This window comes from Petromyzon marinus, chromosome 18, assembly GCF_048934315.1.
Source record: "Petromyzon marinus isolate PM22_M1 ecotype Great Lakes invasive population chromosome 18, UKy_Petmar_22M1.pri1.0, whole genome shotgun sequence".
NCBI classification, from domain to species: domain Eukaryota; kingdom Metazoa; phylum Chordata; class Hyperoartia; order Petromyzontiformes; family Petromyzontidae; genus Petromyzon; species Petromyzon marinus.
Window position 1 is genome coordinate 11,834,903 of NC_133684.1, and position 24,712 is coordinate 11,859,614.

At 44.9% G+C, this 24,712-nt stretch overlaps 1 protein-coding gene across 5 annotated transcripts in view; it reads right to left on the reverse strand.

The window, feature by feature from the left end:
* Positions 1–22,501, reverse strand: part of MSL3 (MSL complex subunit 3) — a 45,050-nt gene extending 22,549 nt beyond the window's left edge. Inside the window, exons 1-8 of one of the 5 annotated variants that reach the window (XM_032956726.2) lie at positions 22,240–22,501; positions 21,219–21,301; positions 20,564–20,687; positions 19,591–19,686; positions 10,273–10,373; positions 6,968–7,059; positions 6,580–6,705; positions 5,487–5,653 (exon numbers count right to left, since the gene is read on the reverse strand). In XM_032956726.2, coding sequence (XP_032812617.1) covers positions 5,487–5,653; positions 6,580–6,705; positions 6,968–7,059; positions 10,273–10,373; positions 19,591–19,686; positions 20,564–20,687; positions 21,219–21,294 — 782 coding nt within the window. In that variant the 5' untranslated portion in view covers positions 21,295–21,301; positions 22,240–22,501. Of the gene's footprint in view, positions 1–5,486; positions 5,654–6,579; positions 6,706–6,967; positions 7,060–10,272; positions 10,374–19,590; positions 19,687–20,563; positions 20,688–21,218; positions 21,302–21,725; positions 21,821–22,239 lie in introns of those variants that run through there. The other 4 variants (XM_032956727.2, XM_032956724.2, XM_032956725.2 and 1 more) reach the window with 4 other exon arrangements.
* Positions 22,502–24,712: the final 2,211 nt, after the last annotated feature.

The window sequence follows — 24,712 nt, forward strand, 5'->3', positions numbered from 1 at the left end:
GCGAACAGTTCACGTGACTAGTACCATGCCCAAACCTTCATATCCTGTGCATTTTCTCCTTTCCCAGACAGCTATGTCAATGAAAGAGCCCCAGTCCAGGCACTGGCAGCATTTGTGAGCCATGTACTTGCCAAGAAAAGTACTTCGATAACAAGGAATGCCTCCCTTGTGAATCGATGAAGTGCCACTACTCTTTGGTTCTATTGGGTAAAGTCACGTAGGTAAAAAATAAAATAACAAAAATCACGACGTTTCGGCCACAACACAAGCGGCCTTCATCAGGTGAAGGAATCAGGCTGTCTCGAGGACAGCGCTGGAGTGAAACACAACCACGCTCAGACCGCGGACCTTTAAGCTGTGTGCGAGCAAACAAGGTGCCTTGACAAAGGAATTAGCATAAAAATTAGCATTTGATTTTAGAAAAGAGGTGGTGTACGTGCCGGTGGACTTGCCGTTTGGCGCGGGGGTGGGGGAGTTTACCTATTGATGGTGTGAAAAGGGAATTTATAAGAGCTGCGAAAGTTTGGGGTACCACTACTTGAAAAATATACTGTACCATTGAAATTAGTTTCATGTTTAGTTCGATTTAGAACATCTTTCCAATGGTTGCTTAATTTGAAACCATCTTCTCGGTTGAAATTGTGTCTGTGTTTGTAGATCTGAATTGCGTCGTGAACAAATCTCTGATAAAAACCCGTGGGTTTGCAAAGAACCTTGGTATCGGAGAAAATTATATCGTGATCACCCACAGCATTGTAACAGTGCCACTATTCGGTGTCAAAATTCAAGAGACAATTATTTCTTCTATTGTGGCGAATGTAGCATCCTCAAATGACAGTATGGGTCACATTTATCCAATGCATTTATACAAGGTATACAAATTGAAAAGTATCTTATATATAAAAGTCTCCGCGCGTGCATGGTTGCGATGGATTTGGCTCTCAGACGGTGGGCTTGACGTCCAAAAAAAATTGCCAGGCAGCACGCCCTAAGCCCCGGGGTGGTTATAAGCTATTCCGTTTTCTCATCCCTAAACTTTAAAGTAGTTTAATTAACAAATTTGTGGCATTCTTTTTTTTATTTACTTATTGCATGCCACCGACCGTACCAACTGACGACAATTGCCTGGGGGGGGCGGACCCTGCCAAGTGACGCGCCTTCGTTCCAGCTCACGGGGGACATTTCATTTTACGCGTTGAACATGCAATAAATATACACTTCATGCTGCGCAGTTTTCTTCACAGTCTCATGTCCTCTTCGCCCCCCCCTCCAACACGATGCGTCCAGTTTCTACAACAGAATTCCTACATAATAATATTATAGTGCTTAGATACCATTTTTCTTGCACGGGTGGGGGGATGGCTGTGGGGGTAGTGGCCCAGCCCCCAGCCTGCCAATGTGCCACCTCTACTGCCTCAGCAATGTAGGCCAGGACGGGGGCTCCGCACGGGCCTAGGCCTGACCAAGCCTATGGTAAGGACAAATGTCCTTGCTTCTCACGCTAAGAACTCACGTCCATTGCTTACTATTATAAAACTAATTAGTAGCCAGATATTACAATAATTTTTTTTGTGTGCAGATAACTCAGCTTCATTGTTTACTATTATGAAACTAATAAGTTGGCAAAGCTTACTGTCATAATGTTTGTGTGCAGATAAGAACTCACGTTCATTGTTTACTATTAAGAAACTAATACGTTGCCAGATATTACAATAATTTTGTGTGCATATACGAACTCTGCTTCATTGTTTACTATTATGAAACTAATAACTTGCCATATATAAATAAATGTTTGTGTGCAGATAAGAATTCACGTTCATTGTTTACTATTATTAAACTAATAAGTTGCCACATATTACAATAATTATGTTTGTGTGCAGATAACAACCCAGGTTCATTGTTTATTATTATGAAACAAATACGTTGCCAAATATTACAATAATGATGTTTGTGTGCACACAACAAAATTTTCATTATTAGCTTGATAAATATTCCCTTTTTAAGCTGTGCTTTTATCACGCTGCGACGGTCTACTGCCAGTCTGTCATGTGGTTTGCTGCCTGCTGATTATTTGACATCAGTGCACTGCCACTCTATTATCTACACTGCTAATTTTACCTCACTCAGTGTACTGCCAGCCTTTCATGTCGACTGTATTCTGCTTTTTCAGCTGCTGCCCGTATTGCCAGCTTTTTTGTCGACTGTAGCAATGCTTATGTCATTGAGTCGGCGTACTGGCAGTCTATAATCTAAACTGTAGCCTGCTTCTCAAACTACCTGTGCGTACTGCTGCTCTTTAATTTACACTTTCTGCTTATTTCTTCAATGCATTTCCATTGTTTCCATTGCTCATGCCACGCTATTTACTCATACGGAGTACTGCCATACTGATAGCTGTGCCATCATCGGGGATTGCTGTCCACGTCGATGTGTGTGTGTGTTTGAGTCCATATGTGTGTGCGTGTAGGTCCATGCGTGTGTTTAAGTCCATGTGTGTGTCTGTCTTTTTCGATTGGACAATGCCCGATGTGTGTGTGTACGTCCAAGTGATTGTGTTTGTGTGTCAGTCCAAGTGTGCATGTCAGTCCATTTGTGTGCGTATCAGTCGCTGCGTGTGTGTTAGTCCATGTGTGTGTTAGTCGATGTGTGTGCATGGCTCCATCTGAGTGTGTAAGTCAATGTTCGTTTGTGTGTCTATGTGTGTCAGTCGATGTGTGTGTGTACGTCGATGTGTATGTGTGTGTCAGTCCATATGTGTGTGTCTTAGTCCACGTGTGTGTAAGTCCATACATGTGTGTGTCACTCGATGTGTGTAAGTCAATGTGTATGTGTAAGTCAATGTGTATGTGTGAGTCGATATGTGTGTGTTAATCCATGCGTGTGTATCTAAAGTAGATGTCTGTGTGTCACAGTCCATATGTGTATGTGTGTGTGTAGGCCAATGTGTGTGTCAATCTATGTATGTGTGTTTAAGTCCATGTGTGTTTGTCTTAGTCGATATGTGTGTGTAAGTACATGTGTGTTTACGTCAATGTGTGTGTTAGTCCACGTATGTCTGTGTGTGAGTTGCTGTATGTATGTACGTCGATATATGTGTGTGTAACTCCATGTGTGTGTATCTAAAGCGGATATCTATGCGTGTGTGAGTCCATATGTGTGTGTGTAAGTCCATGTGTTTGTGTGTGTGAGTCGATATGTCTGTGTGTGTCAGTCCATGGGCGTGTGTGTTTGTCCCTTTGTGTACGTGGCTCCATGTGAGTCAGTGTAAGACCATTTCTTTGCGTGTCTGTAGGTCCATGTGTGCGTGTAAGTGAATGTATGTGCTTTATTGACCTGGTCAAGGCCTATGGTACCATCAGTAGGGCCTGGTCTCTGGGTTGTTCTTCATGCTTTCGGAGTCCCTCACCCTTTGCTCACGATCCTTAAGGACCTTCCTGATGGTGAGCGGCCCCACGTCAAACTACGTGCCCGTCAGTCAGAGCCATTCCCTCTACACCTTGGGGTGCGACAGGGATGTCCTCTGCCTCCCACATTATTTAACATATCTTTTGACCACGTAGTTTGTGAAGCCTTCAATGGCTGTACCGGAGGAATTACCATATGCTACAGATTCAACGGGAGGCTGATTGATGCCCAGGTGCGGTCAAGAGATAGCTCCCTATTTATCAACCATGCTTTGTATGCCGATGCTCTGGTCATTGCTGCTCACTCAGAGGAGGAGTTGGAGTCACTGCTGCTGAACCTGGAGCTTGCCACGAAGAGGTGGGGCCTTACCATCAGCCCCACCAAAACTAAGCACCTGCCTGGGTATTTTGTACCATCAGACAATCCACCCCCACAACTCACAATTGGTGATGCGGCAGTTGTGGAGAGATTGCAGAGATTCCCATACCTGCCCAGTCTGCTCATGACTGACTCTGGTTTCACAGCAGAGGTCTCACTCCAAATCAGTTGAGCACCATTATCTTTTCATCGGCTGTGTTACGCTGTGTGGAAGCTACCTTGTCTCTCGCTCCGCATGAAGCTCCAGGTCTTCTCAGCCACGGTAATTCCCTCCCTTCTCTAGGCTTGCGAAACGTGCACCCACCTATTGTAACATCTTCGCCGGTTAGAAACTTTTAGGCTGGCCTACTAACGATCCATCCGGGGTTTATCCATATGTGTGTGTGTGTGTGCGTCTAAGTCGATGTGTTTCTATGTGTGTGGTTAATGTCTGTGTGTAATTCCATGTGTGTGTCTGCCTTTTTCGCCTGTGCAACGCTGGGTACTTACCGCTAGTATATTCTTAAATGTACAATTCTATTGACATTATCATGCGTATAAATACACATAATGCATGAACTAATGCATTTGTATAACCATACAGATCACCATTTTTCACACACACATTACATAATGACATTAGCAAGTACTTCAATGAAATCCTTGTGTAAGTGTACATCAAGAGCCAACTGAGAAACTTATACTTCTGTTTATACATTACAGAGCAGATTTTAACTCGGTTATCAATGCAAGCAGCTTACAATTCAAGAGCGGTAAATGAGTTGCAATAATAAGTATTTAATGGTACATTCTCACGAGTGTTATTTTCAAGAGTGACCTGGTGACATAATTGGAAATTATTTGCTGGGGTCAACAGTTCAACTGCCACTGTTGCCTTATGATTTCAGCGTTTGCCATTGGATGCTGTGTTCTAAGCCAAACACACAATCTAGAGACAATCCAAAATATTAAATTATGTCCATTTATGAAAATAGTTATTTATGTCTTCGAGCAATTCATTATTAAGACGGCAGGATGGCATTGATCCGGGGTTAGAATCTGCATCTTCGCTGCCGGTGATGAATTGTTTTCAAGTGTAGCGAGTTAATGATGTCCACCCATCACCAAAGACTGCCCAAAAAGTAATTGTTAAATTTCGTATTGCTCTCCATTTGGCTAACTTCCAGCTCAGTCCTGTGACAATCTCATAGCAAGGCTTGTGTGAAAGAGCTATCCCCTTAATGTGTAAACACAAAAGCCACTTGAAGGATTTTTCTGAAGGCCTGTGAAAACTCACTTCCAAGGAATATTTTATGACACACTGGGCCCTTCTGCTCTCTGATACTCCCTTTTAGATTCTTAATCTAATGACGTAATACTGACAGCACAATTGTAACACATTTTCATCTGCTAAAGAACTATCATCTACTACTATATATTATCAGGCTTCGTTAGGCTTAGCCAAGCATCAGTATACACCCATTAAATATAATGTGATGTACGAAGCATTGGACACCACTAACATTAATAGATACTTCCAGGCATTGCTATGCACAAATAGACATCTCAACGTGGCCATTAACAGGAGTGATTAGACAAGTACCAGACTCCGGGAGGCAACGGGAGCTGCCTCTGGGCATAACCAGGCATCGGTGCCAACCATGGGGGAATGGCAAGGCGCTACTATGTGGTACGGGGGGGGGGGGTACAGTGAAGGATCTCACTTCTTCTCGGGCGGGGTGCAGCGCTGCACATAGGCCGGCGTGAGGGGGCTTGGCTGCGCCGGGTGCCGTGGGCGCTCGTTCCCCGTGAAGGCCACGTTGATGGCGAAGTGCTTGACGTAGTTCTCCAGGATGGAGATGACGTTCGGCAAACACGGCAGCTTCACCAACTGCGCACGAGTGCATGCAAGTCAGCATCAGGAAACAAACGTTCAGGCTAATGCGGCTACATTACCCACAAAATGCCAACCATTTACCTACTACAACTAACAAACTATATATGTGTGTTCATGATCGAAATTTACAGAAACAAAAACACCACTGAAATGTATAGAATAAATGCAGTACACAATATTATGAGAATAGGTTTTCCCCTTTTTTCAGGCAACAAAACAGATGTTAATACACCAAACTGAAACCATTTTTATAAGGAATCATGTCTGCATTAACCACAATACTCGTGGTCAGAATGAAAACCAAAAACATATTCTGATAATATATGCATTGTCTTTGAAACTGATTGGTCCACACCAGAGACAGCTTTCTTTTGAGCCTAGTCTCAAAACGGTGTTAAGACCAGAAGACGCCAAAAGGCATACAGCACAAAGGCAAGCACTATCAGAGTAATGTGAGCTCGGGTGAGCAGCTACGTCATGGGATCTCCTTTGCCAGGACCAAAATAAGAGAATAGGTTTCCCCTTTTTTCTGGCAAACAAAACAGGTGTTAAGATGTTAATACACCAGCTGTACACAATATTAGTTTAGGGCTTTCGGCACCATTTGTGATCAGAGCAGAGTGGAAGTCTGATTTGGAATTTCACAGACCCAATAAGATTTGATGCCACTCTTTCAGATCTGGCATTGGATTTCAATGCCAGGTTTCTTCCTCAGGCCAGACTTCTTCCACATCATCAGCATTTATTTCTCAGGGACGATGGACTGCAGGCAGCGAAAGTGCCCTCTGGATTTGTGGATCCCCAGTTAAGAGGGCAGTGTTGAGCGTCACACTTTTTCTCTTTCCCCAGAGTTTTCTCTACAAAACCATTTAAATGAAGCTTCGACATCCAGATAATATAGTTCTGAGCAGCTTACCCACCTTCTTACGCTTGTTGATGAGAAAACAGTCCTCTTCCAGCTGCTTCTTCAGTGACTCGGGAATCTCGACGACAATTGATTTCGTTTTGGATTCCTCCCTGTTTTTGTCTTCCTCATTACCCACTGCCTGCAAGGGTGATAACAGTTATCGAGCATCTAAGGCAGGGGTCGGCAAACAAAATATCAAGAGACACTTTTTTAGAATTCGGTACAAAACTCAATATTTCAAGAGCCGCAATGCATGTGAATACACACATACATAACGTCACGAAGAAGTCTGTAAAGAGCCGCATGCGGCTCTTTACAGACTTCTTCGCCGCAGGTTTCAGACCCCTGATTTAAGAGAAAAACCCTAACCCGACACAATATTAAGGGGCATTGACACTCACATTCATATCCAAAATGTTCTCATCCTCGTCACTGCTGTCCTCCTCTTCCTCCTCACTTGCATCCTCTTCCACGTCCGAGCTGCTGCTGAATGCTGCAAAGGCAATGATCCAGTCAATGCCTCTCTGCCACGTTTGTGATTGTACAGATCTCAGGAAATATGCTTTCTGCAATATGTAATAATGTATTTTATGTATATTTGTCTGCACCTCACGTGCATATATGCATAAAGTAATATAATACAAACATCGTAAACCAGCCGGGAAGTGCCGTAGTCGAGTGCCTGACTCGCAAAAATGAAAATCCCGGCCATAGGACGGCTTATCCCATCGTCTCCCAAGGATTAAAAAATATATATTTTGTCGTCAAGAATGGTTATCATGTGCAGGAATTATCTCCGAGTCCAGGACTGTGTAACTTCCACTATTGGCTCAGTGGGGCAAACAAAAGATGACAACTGTGGCACATTCCCTTCATTGCGCTTATGCCGACTTAACTTGACTGTAATGCGTTATTCATGAAGATATGCTCTGATGTTCACATTTGAAAAAAAAATCCTTTCAAGTTTATTCTTACTAAAAGGGACTATTTAGTTGTTTTTCACAAGAACTAAAGAGTTAAATATCACTTGGATTCTGTACTTTCAGGAACCCAAGAATCCTTACAAGGCTGTTTTAAGGCTAAAATTACACAAATTCAGCAATAAAAAGCAAGCTTATGTAAAATGATCCTAATTGTAACCAAACAGTGGGTGGCTGCGGAATTTTTGAAGGGCAGAGCTTAATTTTGAAAGCCACATGGTTCTTTATCAGTTCCCCACAGCTACTCTGCCCTTTCTCTTAAAAGCAACTTGACCCCTTGTCGGTGACTAAGCCCATTTCATGTTTCTCATCCGCACCTCTTTCAAGTCTGAAGTGAATGTCACACTACACAGGTGGCAATGTGCATGCAAACTATAGCCAGTGCTAGGATCACCAATTAACCATTTTGGCCAAGACGACGTCCCGTAAAACGGACTCTGTGTCTAGGTAGCTCTTGCACGAAAAAATAGAGGCTTGATTAACTGTCATGTTGAGTTAAAATATGGTAGGCCATTCATATACTCTAAGACTTCCTATATCAGGTATAACACATTTATGAGATGTATTCACTTATAATGCATTTTACATTTACAAACTGTTACAAACATAAATATTGTAAAATGTAGGCCAGCTGACTAACTCCATGAGTGTATTGATTAAATTTACATTAACATGAGGTAATTTATTTAACAAACTGTAAATCCGTATGGTTTCCTAACAGTTTGCATGCAGAATGAGTACTCAATAAGTGGAGGCTGGGAAGCAATCTTAATAATCTTAAGATTATATTCTTAGCTCTTTTGGTAAAGTCACGTTGAAGGGAAACAATAAAATAATAAAATATATATAAAACAATAAAAATTCTCACGACGTTTCGACCATAACACAAACGGTCATCATCAGGTGTCGGTTTGCATAAATGTATTTATTTTTAAACGGTGTATTTATTTATTTAAAAAAACGTCAGCGCCACGCACAGCGATTTGACAGTTTATTTAGAAGGACTAGTCCATCTATGTTCTGAAAAGAGGAGGGGGGAGACGAAAATTTATGTATGCTGTCTGAAAGCCACTGTAAGCGTGAACAATCAATTAAGACCTGAAATGGTTTATCAAATCTTTCCAATGATTGCTAAGCCAGAATCCATCTTCTCGGTTGAAATTGTCTCTGTGCTTGTATATGTGGATAGCCTCATGAACGAATCTCTCATGGTAGCCAGATGGCTTACAAAGAACCTTTGTCTGGGAAAAGTCAATGTCATGTGAGCCTACTGAATTATAACAATGATCTGCCACGGCCGAGGTGTTGGTCCTACCGTGTTTAAGGTCTGCTTTGTGTTCACGAATGCGGTCCGAGACATGGCGTTTGGTTTCTCCAATGTAACTACTACCACAGAGGCAACTTAGTTTGTAGACACCAGGGTACTGTATGTCCTAATTAAAAAGAGACCTGATGGTTCAATGAGCCACTCTGTCTATAGGAAAGCTACCCATACAGATGCTTATCTGAAACCGGATTCCCACCATCATCTATCACAAAAGAATTCTCTCATCAAGACTCTGTATGATAAGAGCCCAATGCATATCCGACCAGGAACACATAGGCAGTGATCTCAAGCACGTACACCAAGCTCTTAAGGCTAATGGTTACTCCGACTATACAATCTGCAAAGCTATCACTCAAACCATGAAGAATGACCCTCTTGAGGAGCCTTTCAAAACCATCACTTTACCCTACATTGCGAGGATCACAAAAAAGATCTCCAAAATCTTGAATAAACACAAGATCCAGGTCCGTTTCAACACATTACATAAAATCCGTGATCTGGTTCCGTCTGTAAAAGATGTGATTCCGGACATACAGTACCCTGGTGTCTACAAACTAAGTTGCCTCTGTGGTAGTAGTTACATTGGAGAAACCAAACGCCATGTCTCGGACCGCATTCGTGAACACAAAGCAGACCTTAAACACGGTAGGACCAACACCTCGGCCATGGCAGATCATTGTTATAATTCAGTAGGCTCACATGACATTGACTTTTCCCTGACAAAGGTTCATTGTAAACCATATGGGCTACCATGAGAGATTCGTTCATGAGGCTATCCACATATACAAGCACAGAGACAATTTCAACCGAGAAGATGGATTCTGGCTTAGCAATCATTGGAAAGATTTGATAAACCATTTCAGGTCTTAATTGATTGTTCACGCTTACAGTGGCTTTCAGACAGCATACATTATTTTTTCGTCTCCCCCCTCCTCTTTTCAGAACATAGATGGACTAGTCCTTCTAAATAAACTGTCAAATCGCTGCGCGTGGCGCTGACGTTTTTTTTAAATAAATGCACCGTTTAAAAATAAATAAATGTATGCAAACCGACAAACCTGATGACGACCGTTTGTGTTATGGTCGAAACGTCGTGAGAATTTGTATTCTTTTATATATTTTTTATTATTTTATTGTTTCCCTTCAACGTGACTTTACCGAAAGAGCTAAGAATATGAATTACTGCAGTCACGAAAGTTTTAAATCAAAATCTTAAGATTGTGAGTTCAAAGTCTGGTTAGGGTAAACTCAGCTCATTATTCCCCCACAGTCAATACATTTTAGTATCACTATTTAGCACAAGCTCTAGTTATAAAAGTATCCTATTTTCACTATCGGATCACAACCAACAATTGTGCTATGTACATATTTGCGTGTGTGCAGTGGGTAGGAGAATTACAGGCTTCCTCTTCTTCTTGAAATTCAGCATCAGTGGCCACATTTTTGAGCACAGAATCAACACCAGGGACGTGGCAGCGTCTCTTTTTCCCCTTCTTTCTCCTGCGGGGAATAGCAATCCTGTAAGCATGGCCTCTCAAGAACTCAGGCATGGCTGTAAACTAGGCACGTACCATTGCAGGGGCATTAAATTGCATTTCATGTTAAAGTCAATCAGCCAGCAAAGAGGCAACTGTGTACAAGTACTCATGCCATATAAATGTAAGCCAAATTTCTACTTACTGGCTTCACAGGCTCAACACCAGCTTACAATGAACACCTTGTGCATTCTGTCGTGTAGAAGATAAACAATCAAATGTGATTGTTGCACTTTTAATTATGGATAATTAGGTAAATTAATAAACACGTGTCTGTTTCATTTCCAAAATAAAAACATTTAACTCACTGCTAATAGACCTTCCAGGCCAATATATTCCAACAGCAGATGTTTAATCAAAACAAACTGTAAAATTTGTTTAAATGCTACCAAGGTGAAATCATCGGGGAAAACCCATTGGTCAACAAATGAAATGTAATTGTTTTGGCAATCCAACAAATATCTTTCCCGTTTGTTTATTATCTGGCTTGGAAGGTCAGCGGGAGAGTAAGCGGCTCACAATCCGAAGGTTGCAACTTCAAATTCTAGTTGGGGGTAGACTTGACCCACCATTTCTCTAAGGTCCAAAAGATGAGTACCTCAATGCTCAATTGAGCAGGTAAACTCTTTGGCTGGATTTTGTTTATTATTGATTAGCATACTGGAGTAATGTACAGCTATTTCTTTTTATCCAATTATGGATTAAAGCCTTCATAGTGGTTCTGGACCAAAGTGGTTCTAGACAATAGTTTACCACACTGTTTATGTGGGTGAGTGAAGGAGAGGAACCCTGGACCAGATCAGACATCACTTGCCACTAGTGTTAGCTTAGGCCAGAAATCAAACTGAGATCGCTAGGTTCACAGTAGAGCAGTGGTTCTTAACCTTGTTGGAGGTACCGAACCCCACCAGTTTCATATGCGCATTCACCGAACCCCTCTTTAGTGAAAAATAAAATGTGATTTTTTTCAAATTCACAAAATGAGCCGTGCATGAACATTACCTTGTTCAAAGAATAAAACCAACACAATGCATAAACTCACAACAAATTACATACCTGGAAATCAATGTGACTTCTGCTGTTGCCTTTGAGAGATCAGTTCAGATATGCGTGGCTTCACCTTGGCAAGTGCCACTCTCATGTCATTTTCACAGCAAAGTCTGTTCCTTTTCTTCGTTTTTATGTCCAGCATCCTCGAAAAGGATTGCTCACAAAGATATGTTGTAACAAATGGTATAAAAAAATCCAGGGCTTTCTTAGCAATAACTGGATACTTGTTCATTTGTCGACACCAAAACGTTGAGAGCGTTGTTGTTCTGAAGAGTTGCTGTTGAACCTGGGTCTGCTGAATTTCAATGATTTCGTTGAGGAATTCATCATTGACATCTGCTGTTTCAACAGCAAACGTGAACGGCTGTCTCACCCATGCTGGATATGACTCTCTTGTAGGGAAATATCCGTCGAGAGACTTTGCAAGCTCATCTAAGTGCGTGGCAATTGTTTGCTTCAGTTCCGTGGATACAGAAATATCTCCGATTCCAGACACATCTTCGATCTTACTTGCAGTCGTCCAGAAGCGGGAAGTTTGCGAAGTTATTGTTCTCTGTTCGTCGTTTCCATAACGGTAGCTTTTTTTGAAAAGCCTTCAGGTGTTCTTCCGCTTCCATGATATTGACTCCACCACCCTGCATCTGCTGATTGAGATGATTGAGAGCTGCGAATATATCAGCCATGTACGCTAAAATGAGAATGAACTCAGGATTTTTGAAGCAATCTGCATGGCAGTGTTGGTGCTCTTGCAAAAACAGGGCTAATTCCACACGCATGGCAAAAACACGATTCAGCACCTGTCCCCGGGATAACCACAGAATATTAGAATGGAGCAGAAGTACCTCAAATTCAGAGCCCATTTCTTTACACAGCTCACTGAAGATGCGGTGCCTCAGAGCACTTTTTCGCACATAGTTCACACATTCCACCACAGTTTTTAATACTTCTGCCATTTTTGGAGGTAAAGTTTTTGTTGCCAACGCATGCCTGTGCAGAATACAATGCGTCACAATGATGTGTGGTGCATCGGCCTTTACTAGCGCACCAAAACCAGACTTTCTTCCCAGCATGACTGGAGCTCCGTCCGTACAAACTGCAGAAACCATATCCCATGAAAGATTGTTGTCTCTGAAGAAGTCATCCACAAGCTTCTTCACATCGGCTGCCTTCGTTGTTGTTGTAAGAGGCTTACAAAATAAAAACTCTTCTTTTATCATGTCGTCTTTCACATAGCGTACAAAAACAGCAAGCTGGCTTAGATCAGAAACGTCTGTGGTTTCGTCGAGTTGAAGGCTGAATTTTGCCGGGCTTGAAATCAGATCCGCGACTACTTGAGCCAAGATGTCTTTACTCATGTCTTCTATTCTGTCACTGACGGTGTAATTTGAAAGGGGAATTTGGGATAATTTACCTTCGGCCGCTGTTCCGAGTATCAGATTCGCCATCTTTAATGCAGCTGGTTTCACAAGTGTTTCACCAATGGTGTGTGGCTTGCCCTGCTTTGCGATCAGGTAAGCAACTTCGTACGATGCTGTCAGGATCGGTTTGTTAACAGGTACAAATCCAAGAGCAGGCAGAGTGGCCCTTTCATCGAATCTGGCTCTCTTCACCCTGAATTCAGCAAGTGTTGTGTTCTTGTATTCCCCGTCTCCATGCAGCTTCAAGAAGTGTTCCTTTAGTTTTGCCGGTGCAAGACTAGAGTTGCTTAACTTGGCGTTGCAAATCATGCAGATAGGACGCTCACTCCCATCACGTTCCGTGATACATGAGAATCCATGTTGTACATATTCGTCCGACCACTTTCTTCTTTTGCCCGACATAGTTAGTATGGATAAAATATTAAAGAAATCACACGACGTACGACAACAACAGTCACACGTTGACTACTGAGTACGCACTAAATTCCCCGCAGCGCTGATTGGCCAAGCAGTGTAGCATGATCATCTGCAGCCAGTGATGGGCAAGCGGGCCGTGTGTGTCATCACAAATTTACACAATAATTCAAGTGTGTCCGGACCTCCGTGGCGGGGGCTCTGCCGAACCCCTGAGATCGACTCACCGAACCCCTGGGGTTCGATCGAACCCAGGTTAAGAACCACTGCAGTAGAGTGTGCGAACCACTGCACCACCACTCGCCCCCCCCCATAACACTATCACCGGGTTAAACTTGGGCACAGTTTCAACATATGTACATATGGAGCCCTTTGTCTATCCATTGCTGATGAGGGCTTTCCGATGGCATGGAAGCTGTGGGGGCTATTTGGCCAAACTTTTCAATCATTATCAACACCGCAAAACATTTTTTAACAGGTCCGACTCTGCTGATGAGCTGCACTAAACTCGTCAGTGCATGTTGGTGAAGGCCTGGAGGGTGCATAGAAGTGGGTAACAGGGATCTTTCGTAACATACTAGCGGGAAGTACCCGGTGTTGCCTGGGCAAAAAATATACATACACAGATACTAAGGTATTGTGAAAGCCCGGTGGGCCGTTTGTCCATTTCAACACCAACAAAATTATAAGAGGCTTGCACAGGTCCAAAAAGTAATAGAAAGTGGGGGGTAAATGGTTGATCTAAAAGGTTTCTGAAAATTGTCGAACACCTCCCCTCAAAAAATATCTTTACCCCCGCGTAGGTATATATACCTACACACGCTACATACAACAGAGTAAGTAGTATCTATTGACTCTGTAGTTGTATCTACTGACTGTACAGTAGTTTCTACTGAACCAGTAGTACCTACTGACCATTTAGTAGCATTTACTGACTGTAGTAACTACTGACCGAAGTAGTATCTACTGGCCCTATAGTGCTATCTACTGACTGTAGGAGTAACGATTGACCGTAGTAGTAGTATTTACTGGCCCTACAGTAGTATCTACCGACTCTATAGTAGTAACAACTAACTGTATCGTAGTAGCTGCTGACTCGATAGTAGTATCTGCTGACTCTGTAGTGGTATCTACTAACTCTATAGCAGTATCTACTCACGCTATAGGAGTATCTACTGACTCCAGCAACGACTGACCGTAATATAAACTGACTGTAGCAGAATTTACTGACTGAAGTGATATATACTGACCATTTTAGTATCTACTAACAATATATTACAGTATCTACCAACTGGATAGCAGTATCGACTATCACTACAGCAGTGCATACCGACTGTGGTGGTACCTGCTTTAACTACAGCAGTGCATATTGACTGTGGTGGTATCCTGCAATGACTACAGCAGTGCATACTGACTGTGGTGGGACCTGCTTTAACTACAGCAGTGCATACCGACTGTGATGGTTCCTGCTATCATGACAGCAGTGCATACTGACTGTGGTGGAAATTGCTATCACTACAGTAGTGCATACCGACTGTGTTGGTACCTGCTATCACTACAGCAGTGCATACCGATTGTGGTGGTCCCTGCATTAACTACATCATTGTATACCGACTGTGGTGGATCGTGCTATAACTACAGCAGTGCATACCGACTGTGTTGGTACCTGCTATCAATACAGCAGTGCATACCGATTGTGGTGGTCCCTGCATTAACTACAGCATTGTATACCGACTGTTCTGGATCCTGCTATAACTACAGCAGTGCAAACAGAATGTGGTGGTACCTGCTTTCACTACAGCTGTGCATACTGACTGTGGTACCTGCTATGATTACAGCAGTGCATACTGTGGTGGTACCTGCTATGATTACAGCAGTGCATACTGTGGTGGTACCTGCATTCACTACAGCATTGTATACTGACTGTGGTGGATCCTGCTATCACTACAGCAGTGCATACTGACTGAGGTGGTGCCTGCTTTCACTACAGCTGTGCATACTGACTGTGGTACCTGCTATGATTACAGCAGTGCATACTGTGGTGGTACCTGCTATGATTACAACAGTGCATACTGTGGTGGTACCTGCTATGATTACAGCAGTGCACACTGTGGTGGTACCTGCGTTCACTACAGCAGTGCATACCGACTGTGGTGGTACCTGCTTTCACTACAGCAGTGCTTACCGACTGTGGGGGTACCTGCTTTCACCACAGCAGTGCATACCGACTGTGGTGGCACCTGCTATCACTACAGCAGTGTATACCGACTGTGGTGGTACCTGCTATCACAGCAGTGCATACCGATTGTGGTGGTCCCTGCTTTAACTACAGCATAGTATACCGACTGTGGTGGATCCTGCTATCACTACAGCAGTGCATACCGACTGTGGTGGTACCTGCTATCACCACAGCAGTGCATACCGACTGTGGTGGTACCTGCTATATTTACAGCAGTGCATACCGATTGTGGTGGTCCCTGCTTTAACTACAGCATTGTATACCGACTGTGGTGGATCCTGCTATCACTACAGCAGTGCATACCGACTGTGGTGGTACCTGCTATCACTACAGCAGTGTATACCGACTGTGGTGGTATCTGCTATAACTACAGCAGTGCATACCGACTGTGGTGGAACCTGCTTTCACTACAGCAGTGCACACCGACTGTGGTGGTACCTGCTATTACAGCAGTGCATACTGACTGTGGTACCTGCTATGATTACAGCAGTGGATACTGACTGTGGTGGCACCTGCCATGATTACAGCAGTGGATACTGACTGTGGTGGCACCTATGATAACAGCAGTGCATACCGACAGTGGTGGTACCTGCTTTCACTACAGCAGTGGATACCGACTTTGGTGGTACCTACTTTCACTACAGCAGTGCATACTGACTGTGGTGGTACCTGCTATGATTACAGCAGTGTATACCGACTGTGGTGGTACCTGCTATCACCACAGCAGTGAATACCGACTGTGGTGGTACCTGCTTTCACTACAGCTGTGCATACTGACTGCGGTACCTGCTATGATTACAGCAGTGCATACTGTGGTGGTACCTGCTATGATTACAGCAGTGCATACTATGGTGGTACCTGCTTTCACCACAGCGGTGCATACCGACTGTGGTGTCACCTGCTATCACTACAGCAGTGCATACCGACTGTGGTGGTACCTGCTATCACAGCAGTGCATACTGACTGTGTAACCTGCTATGATTACAGCAGTGGATACTGACTGTGGTGGCACCTGATATGATTACAGCAGTGAATACTGACTGTGGTGGTACCTGCTATGATTACAGCAGTGCATACTGTGGTGGTACCTGCTTTCACTACAGCATTCCATACCGACTGTGGTGGTACCTGCTATCACTACAGCATTCCATACCGACTGTGGTGGTACCTGCTTTCACCACAGCAGTGCATACTGACTGTGGTGGTATCTGCTATCACTACAGCAGTGCACACCGACTGTGGTGGCACCTGCTTTCACTTCAGCAGTGCATACTGTGGTGGTACCTGCTTTCACCACAGTAGTGCATACCGACTGTGGTGGCACTTGCTATCACTACAGCAGTGCGTACCGACTGTGCTGGTACCTGCTTTCACTACAGCTGTGCATACTGACTGTGCTACCTGCTATGATTACAGCAGTGCATACTGTGGTGGTACCTGCTTTCACTACAGCATTGCATACCGACTGTGGTGGTACCTGCTTTCACTGTAGCAATGCATACCACGTGGTGGTACGTGCTTTCACCACAGCAGTGCATACTGACTGTGGTGGTACCTGCTATGATTACAGCAATGCATACTGACAGTGGTGGTACCTGCTATGATTTCAGCAGTGCATACTGTGGTGGTACCTCCTACAATTACAGCTGTGCATACTGTGGTGGTACCTGCTATGATTACAGCAGTGCATACTGCCTGTGGTGGTACCTGCTATGATTACAGCAGTGCATACTTTGGTGGTACCTGCTATGATTACAGCAGTGCATACCGACTGTGGTGGTAACTGCTTTCACTACAGCAGTGCATACCGACTGGTTGAACCTGCTATCACAGCAGTGCATACTGACTGTGTAACCTGCTATGATTACAGCAGTGGATACTGACAGTGGTGGCACCTGATATGATTACAGCAGTGAATACTGACTGTGGTGGTACCTGCTATGATTACAGCAGTGCATACTGTGGTGGTACCTGCTTTCACTACAGCACTTCATACCGACTGTGGTGGTACCTGCTATCACTACAGCGGTGCATACCAATTGTGGTGGTCCCTGCATTAACTACAGCATTGTATACCGACTTTGGTGGATCCTGCTATCACTACAGCAGTGCATACCGACTGTGGTGGTACCTGCTTTCACTACAGCTGTGCATACTGACTGTGCTACCTGCTATTATTTCAGCAGTGCATACTGTGGTGGTACCTGCTATAATTACAGCTGTGCACACTGTGGTGGTACCTGCTATGATTACAGCAGTGCATACCGACGGTGGTGGTACCTGCTTTCACTACAGCAGTGCCTACCGACTGTGGTGGCACCTGCTATCACTACAGCAGTACATACTGACTGTGGTGTAACCTGCTATGACAACAGTGCATACTGACTGTGTAACCTGCTATGATTACAGCAGTGGATACTGACTGTGGTGGCACCTGCTATGATTACAGCAGTGCATACGGTGGTGGTACATGCTTTCACTACAGCACTGCATACCGACTGGGGTGGTACCTGCTATCACCACAGCAGTGCATACCGACTGTGGTGGTACCTGCTATCACAGCAGTGCATACCGATTGTGGTGGTCCCTGCTTTAACTACAGCATTGTATACCAACTGGGGTGGATCCTGCTATCACTACAGCAGTGCATACCGACTGTGGTGGTACCTGCTATCACCACAGCAGTGCATACCGACTGTGGTGGTACCTGCTATCACAGCAGTGCATACCGATTGTGATGGTCCCTGCTTTAACTACAGCATTGTATACCAACTGGGGTGGATCCTGCTATCACTACAGCAGTGCATACCGACTGTGGTGGTACCTGCTATCACCACAGCAGTGCATACCGACTGTGGTGGTACCTGCTATATTTACAGCAGTGCATACCGACTGTGGTAATACCTGCTATAACTACAGCATTGCATACCGACTGTGGTGGTACCTGCTATCATCACAGCAGTGCATACCAACTGTGGTGGTACCTGCTATAACTACAGCAGTGCATACTGACTGTGGTACCTGCTATGATTGCAGCAGTGGATACTGACTGTGGTAGCACCTGCTATGATAAGAACAGTGCATACTGTGGTGGGACCTGCTATGATTAGAGCAGTGCATATTGTGGTGGTACCTGGTTTCATTACAGCAGTGCATACCGACTGTGGTGATACCTGTATGATTACAGCAGTACATACTGACTGTGATGGTACCTGCTATCACTACAGCAGCGCATACTGTGGTGGTACCTGCTTTCACTACAGCAATGCATACCGACTCTGGTGGAACCTGCTATCACTACAGCAGTGCATACCGACTGTGGTGGTACCTGCTATAACTACAGTCGTGCATGCTGACTCTATAGCAGTATATAGACTCTAAAGCACAAAGTACTCACCTGACAGAGTGCCGTGGTGAGGCCTAGTCCCGTACCGAGCCCCCGGCCTCGCCTAGATTGCCCAGCCGGAGGAGGTGACACATTGCCTTGTTGGGGGCTGGGCCGCTACCCCCCCCGACCCCCCCACAATCCCCCCGCCCGAGCTACAATAATACTATCTAAGCGCTATATTAGTATCTACCGACCCTATAGTAGTAAGTGCACAACATTGGGGTGGGGGGGGAGAGAAGAGGACATGATACTTTGCTGAATTTACCTCAGCGTTGCGTGTTTTTTTTGCATTTTGAACACGAAGGAGAAATGCCCCCCACCCTCCACCGATGACGCGCGCGCATTGCCAAGGGCAACCCCCGTGCAGCTTGAGCGGGACAGGGAAATTAATAAAGAGAAATCGCACAAAAACGCTATTTTAACTAATTTGAAGATGACGGACGTGGAAAAGGAACAGCCTATGCCAAGCACGGAGCTTACTGCATGGTACCCGGCTAATTTTTTTTTTTACGTAAACCCTTCGCAAGCGCGTGTACGTAGACAGACGGACAAAGAATGACGTTTATAGGTAAGATATGCAGACATAATTAAAGACAATGTTTTGGTTTCATGGATGCTTTCTCCATCCCAGCCAAAGTGTTGAAAGGGGAATGCAACTCCTGGTTACACTTACATCTTGGCCACTGCTCTCTTGGCGAGGTTACGCTGTAGACGTCGGTTTTCTTCAGTATCTCTCAGCACGTGATCCTCTTTTGCCCATCGATCCCAGCTGCAAGAAACACACACCCAATTCACACCAATTGGATGGCGCTCATGCCAGTTGCATGCAATCCACACAAATTACAAATAGAAGCATTCAGGAATATTAACCCTGCATAGTTTAAAATTCACCATGATCATGTTGTCTATTCACTGTTGGATGAAGGTCTCCCCACTGTGTCAGTGTTGGTCATGGGGGATGTTTGACCATCCATCACCACACTTGTCAGCACAGGTTGAAGCAAGCACATAATCTTGCAATTCGTTGAGTGATGTCTATGGGTGCCCCTATCCTTTAACAAATCAAGTCTACCAGGTTCTCAAGCTCCCTTAACCACATCAAAGCAGAGCCCCATTTAAAAAGACAGAAACAAAAGTTTATCAAAATGCATGTTTTTCACCAGGCACTTTTATTTATGTACCTAACACATGAGTCAATTTATAGCATCTTACATACATGACTGACATTCCATGTGCCAACTCAGTGCCCTGACCTCTGAGCCACCACCAAGCCTACTCGTAACTCATTTTTAAAAATTAAATTAGGAAGTTTGGTATAAAAATGTAACATTGATGTGCAATATAAACAGGTTTGCTTTGTAGCCCTATTATTTAGACAATCTCCTGCATGTTTTGAGTATTGCCTTTCATTACGTATCACAATGGAAAAATCCAAGCAGGGTGTATGGCAGTGTTGTTCATTGCAAGGCCCGCGGGCCACTGGCGGCCCCTGGTAGCCTTTAGTGCGGCCCCTGACAATACACAACATGTGAAAATACCACCCCCCCCCCCCCATCGTCGTCATGCTGTCAACCTCTAATGGTTTCAAATGTGTGGCGGCCCTCACGCGGATGATGCCTTATCGGTGAAAGCGTCCCCCAACACACCCCCTGAAAATGAGTGAAGAACACCACCGGTGTACGGTGTTTGGGTCTCGAGCTGCTGCTGGTAACGAGGTCGCAGGTGACCAGGAGATGACTTGGGTTGCGGTTGCTTCTTGCACACAACGTCCTGGGGGTCACATTATCAGCATTTGCCTTCCTGCGCATTTAGAATTGTAGTTTGGCTCAGGTGTTTTTGTTTCCTTCCAAGCAAACACTCTACTTTAGTTGCGTCGAGTTAGCAACTTTATATTAACCTAAGTTGTATTCAATTCCAATGAGGCAAACTTTGAAGGTTGTGTTTAGATCACGCGACGGGGAACATACGATTACAAATAACAGAAACACCCTTTCCCTCACGCGTCAACATCTATTAAGTTCATATTCTTGGTTCTTTCGGTAAAGTCACGTAGATGATTGCTTGTATTGCAGTCGAAACGTCGTGAGAATTGTATTGTTTTATATTTTTATTATTTATTGTTTCCCTTCTACGTGGTGACTTTACCGAAAGAACCAAGGATATGAATCCCTGCAGTCACGAAAGCTTTAAATCAAATCTATTAAGTTCGCTACATTATTCGAAAGGCGGATGGAAAGGAAGCTGTGATGGTCCAAAATGTGTTTTTGCAACTACGTTTAGTTGCAGCAGATTTGCGTGCACCTTCGATTCCAACCGTTGAAATGGATAAGATATTCAGGAATCTTCCTCCCTTTGTCATCCTTCCCAACATCGACATCCACCACCTACAAACACGCGAAAGGCAGACAACCATACACCATGTAACATTCACCCGTACGTAGGAACAAATGTTTCGGCACCTGAGCAATATGAGAACGAGCAAGAATACTCGTTTATAGCCACTGGCTTGCACCTGGTTCCAAACACGTTGACAGCAAAAACCCTCGCAAGGTTTACATGCAGGGAGCACAACCACGCGGCAGCACGCAAGTAGAATCCCATTCAGCAATCGAGCTCGAAGCACTACACCCCTCCCCCTGCTGGCTACCACGAAGCGGCCTATGACACCTGTTACGCACGGCGGGTCGCCCATCCAAAAACACTGCCCAGGGTCAACCCCGCTTAGCTTCAGAGCTGTGACCCCGGGGGCTGGCGCGCATCATTGAGGGCGGTTAGGTCACAGTCAATGGAAGCACGAAGCACACTGACCGCCCCCCGATGCCCAGACGCTGCAGTGTTAAGTCTGAAGAAACGCGGGTGAACCATCATCCTCGCCTCATCATCCTCGCCTCCTCATCAACCTCGCTTCCTCATCATCCTCGCCTCCTCATCATCATCCTCGCCTCCTCATCATCATCCTCGCCTCCTCATCAACCTCGCCTCCTCATCATCCTCGCCTCATCATCGTCGCCTCCTCATCATCCTCGCCTCCTCATCAACCTCGCCTCCTCATCAACCTCGCCTCCTCATCATCCTCGCCTCCTCATCATCCTCGCCTCATCAACGTCGCCTCCTCATCATCCTCGCCTCCTCCTCATCATCCTCGCCTCCTCCTCATCATCCTCGCCTCCTCCTCATCATCCTCGCCTCCTCCTCATCATCCTCGCCTCCTCCTCATCATCCTCGCCTCCTCCTCATCATCCTCGCCTCCTCCTCATCAACCTCGCCTCCTCCCTCATCCACCTCCGCCGCCGCCTCGTCCCGCGCGGCGGCGCCCTCTAACCTTGGCGTCGTAGAGAACTCGCGCTTTGGTCGGGTCGGGCTCGAAGCACAGCACGCGTTCCCCCTTCTGAAACTTTAATTTCACGCCGCCGCGAGTGGTGGTCATGCTAGACAAGGGGAGCCGCCCTCCCGAACCTCGGGCACCATCACACGGCCAGCGCCAGCAGGGCCACGGACGCCTCCTGTTGCTGCTGCTACTGCAGCAGCGCCGCCACGGACACGGCGACGGCTCGCAACTTCCCGCCCGCCATCTTGCTACACCCCCCCCCCGCTCCTCTCCAACAAGCCGCCGGACGACCAATCGCGAGCTGTATCGGCGGCCACGTGCGCTCTCCGAGCCAATCGGTGCAGCCGGCAGTACAAAGATGGCACACCGGTTGTGGGAGGGAGCCCTGTACCAAGATGGCGGCGTGTTTGCGTGGAGGGGGGAACCGTACCAAGATGGCGGAGCGGTTATGGTGAAACCCGTACCAAGATGGCGCCACAACCTCATGAATATTCATGAGCGTGGCTGCAAGGCGGGGGGGGCATAGGGAGTGGTGGTGCAGCATTTAGCGCGCTCTGCTACCAACCCGGCGATCCAAGCTCGATTGCCGTTCACGGCCACCAAAACCAGTTGACGATTATCTGAACCGGTCCTTGGCCTCCCCTAGGTAGACTCAGCCAAAAATTTGTACCTGGTGCGGTGTGTAAAATCGTCGCCACTGGACATAACCAAGGCGGCCAGCACCGGCCACCCCCCACCCCCCCTGCCTTGTGTGCCGTTTCGGCCTTAGTAGGAGCTTCTGACATCACTTGTCCAAACAGCCTAAGTCCATAGGACCGTCCATAAATGACGTTACGCACCTCAAAATGCGCAACTTTAAATAAATGTAGAATTGTTATAACAACATTAATTTTGATGAATTTTCATTATTAACTATTTGATTATTTAAATTTACTAAGGTCACCTTTTATTTATTCCGTGAAGGAGCATTTTGCTCCATGGGAGAATGGAGAAGCATACATTTTGAAAAAAAAATGAATGATTGTTATTACATTTTGATTCTAATGATTCTACCAGGGCTTTTCATTCTGTGGAATGAATATATGATTATTCTTGGTTCTTTTGGTAAAGTCACGTAGAAGGTAAACAATAAAATATAAAACAATTAAATTCTAACGACGTTTCGACTGCAACAGCAATCATCATCAGGTGTGAAAACCACAGCAAGAAATTTTGAAAAAAGTGGCGTTTTTTTAACGTTAGCACCACTGAGAGCGATCTGGCAGTTATTCAGATGGACGAGTCCATCTATTTTGACTTAAAGCTTTCATGGCTGCAGTGATTCATATTCTTGGTTCTTTCGGTAAAGTCACGTTGAAGGGAAACAATAAAATAATAAAATATACATAAAACAATACAATTTTCACGACGTTTCGACTGTAACACAAACAGTCATCATCAGGTGTGAAAACCAACGGCAAGAAACATTTGAAAGAAGTGGCGGTTTGTATGTATTTATTTATAAACGTTAGCACCACGGATAGCGATTTGACAGTTTGTTTAGATGGACGAGTCTATCTATGTGTATGCTGTCTGGGTCACATCGCTGCAGACGTAGCAAGATCTGAAATCGCTGCAACCCTCAAAAACGCTAAGATGCCAGCTAGCAACCTCAGCAAAGATGAGCGTTTGAATTATATAAATTAAAAAAGAGGGATGACATTGTAATCCTCTCAGCCGACATGGGCAATGCTGTCATGGATAAAATAGAATATAACAACAAAATTAAAGAATTACTCGACGATGGCAGCTATATAAAAATAAAAAGAGATCCCACCAACAGCCTCGTCACACAAACCAACAAAATTATTTCTGATTCAACTGCATTAATTGATCAAACTAAACAGTTTTCGTTGAAACCTTCCGCTGCCAGGCCACCAAGATTATACGGCTTACCAAAAATACATAGATACACCCTTTCGTCCCATCATCTCTACTATCAACTCCTCCACCTACAAACTGGCTCGTTTTCTGTCTGAAATCCTGCGGCCTGTCACTGGAAAAACCACCTCTGCGGTACTCACCTGGTATCGACAATCAAGGGTATTTCCCTGTCCCCAGACGACCTGCTTGTCAGTTTTTATGTAGTTTCCTTATTCACCAAAGTTCCTGTACCTGACACCATCGCAATCATTGAAGACTTGGTTCATCAAGGACTAAACACTGAGGTACCCCCCCTGGTGAGACACTGCTTAACCAATACATACTTCACTTGGAATGGAACTTTCTACAAACAGAGGGCACCCCAATGGGCCCCCCCTATCTCCGGTTATAGCCAACATTTTCATGGAGAAATTTGAGACTGACACCATCCAGACTGCCACTCTGCCCCCAACCTTATGGAAGAGGTACGTGGATGATACTTTTGTCATCTGGCCACATGGCCAGCCTGCTCTAGACCAATTCTTCGACCACATCAATTCCATAC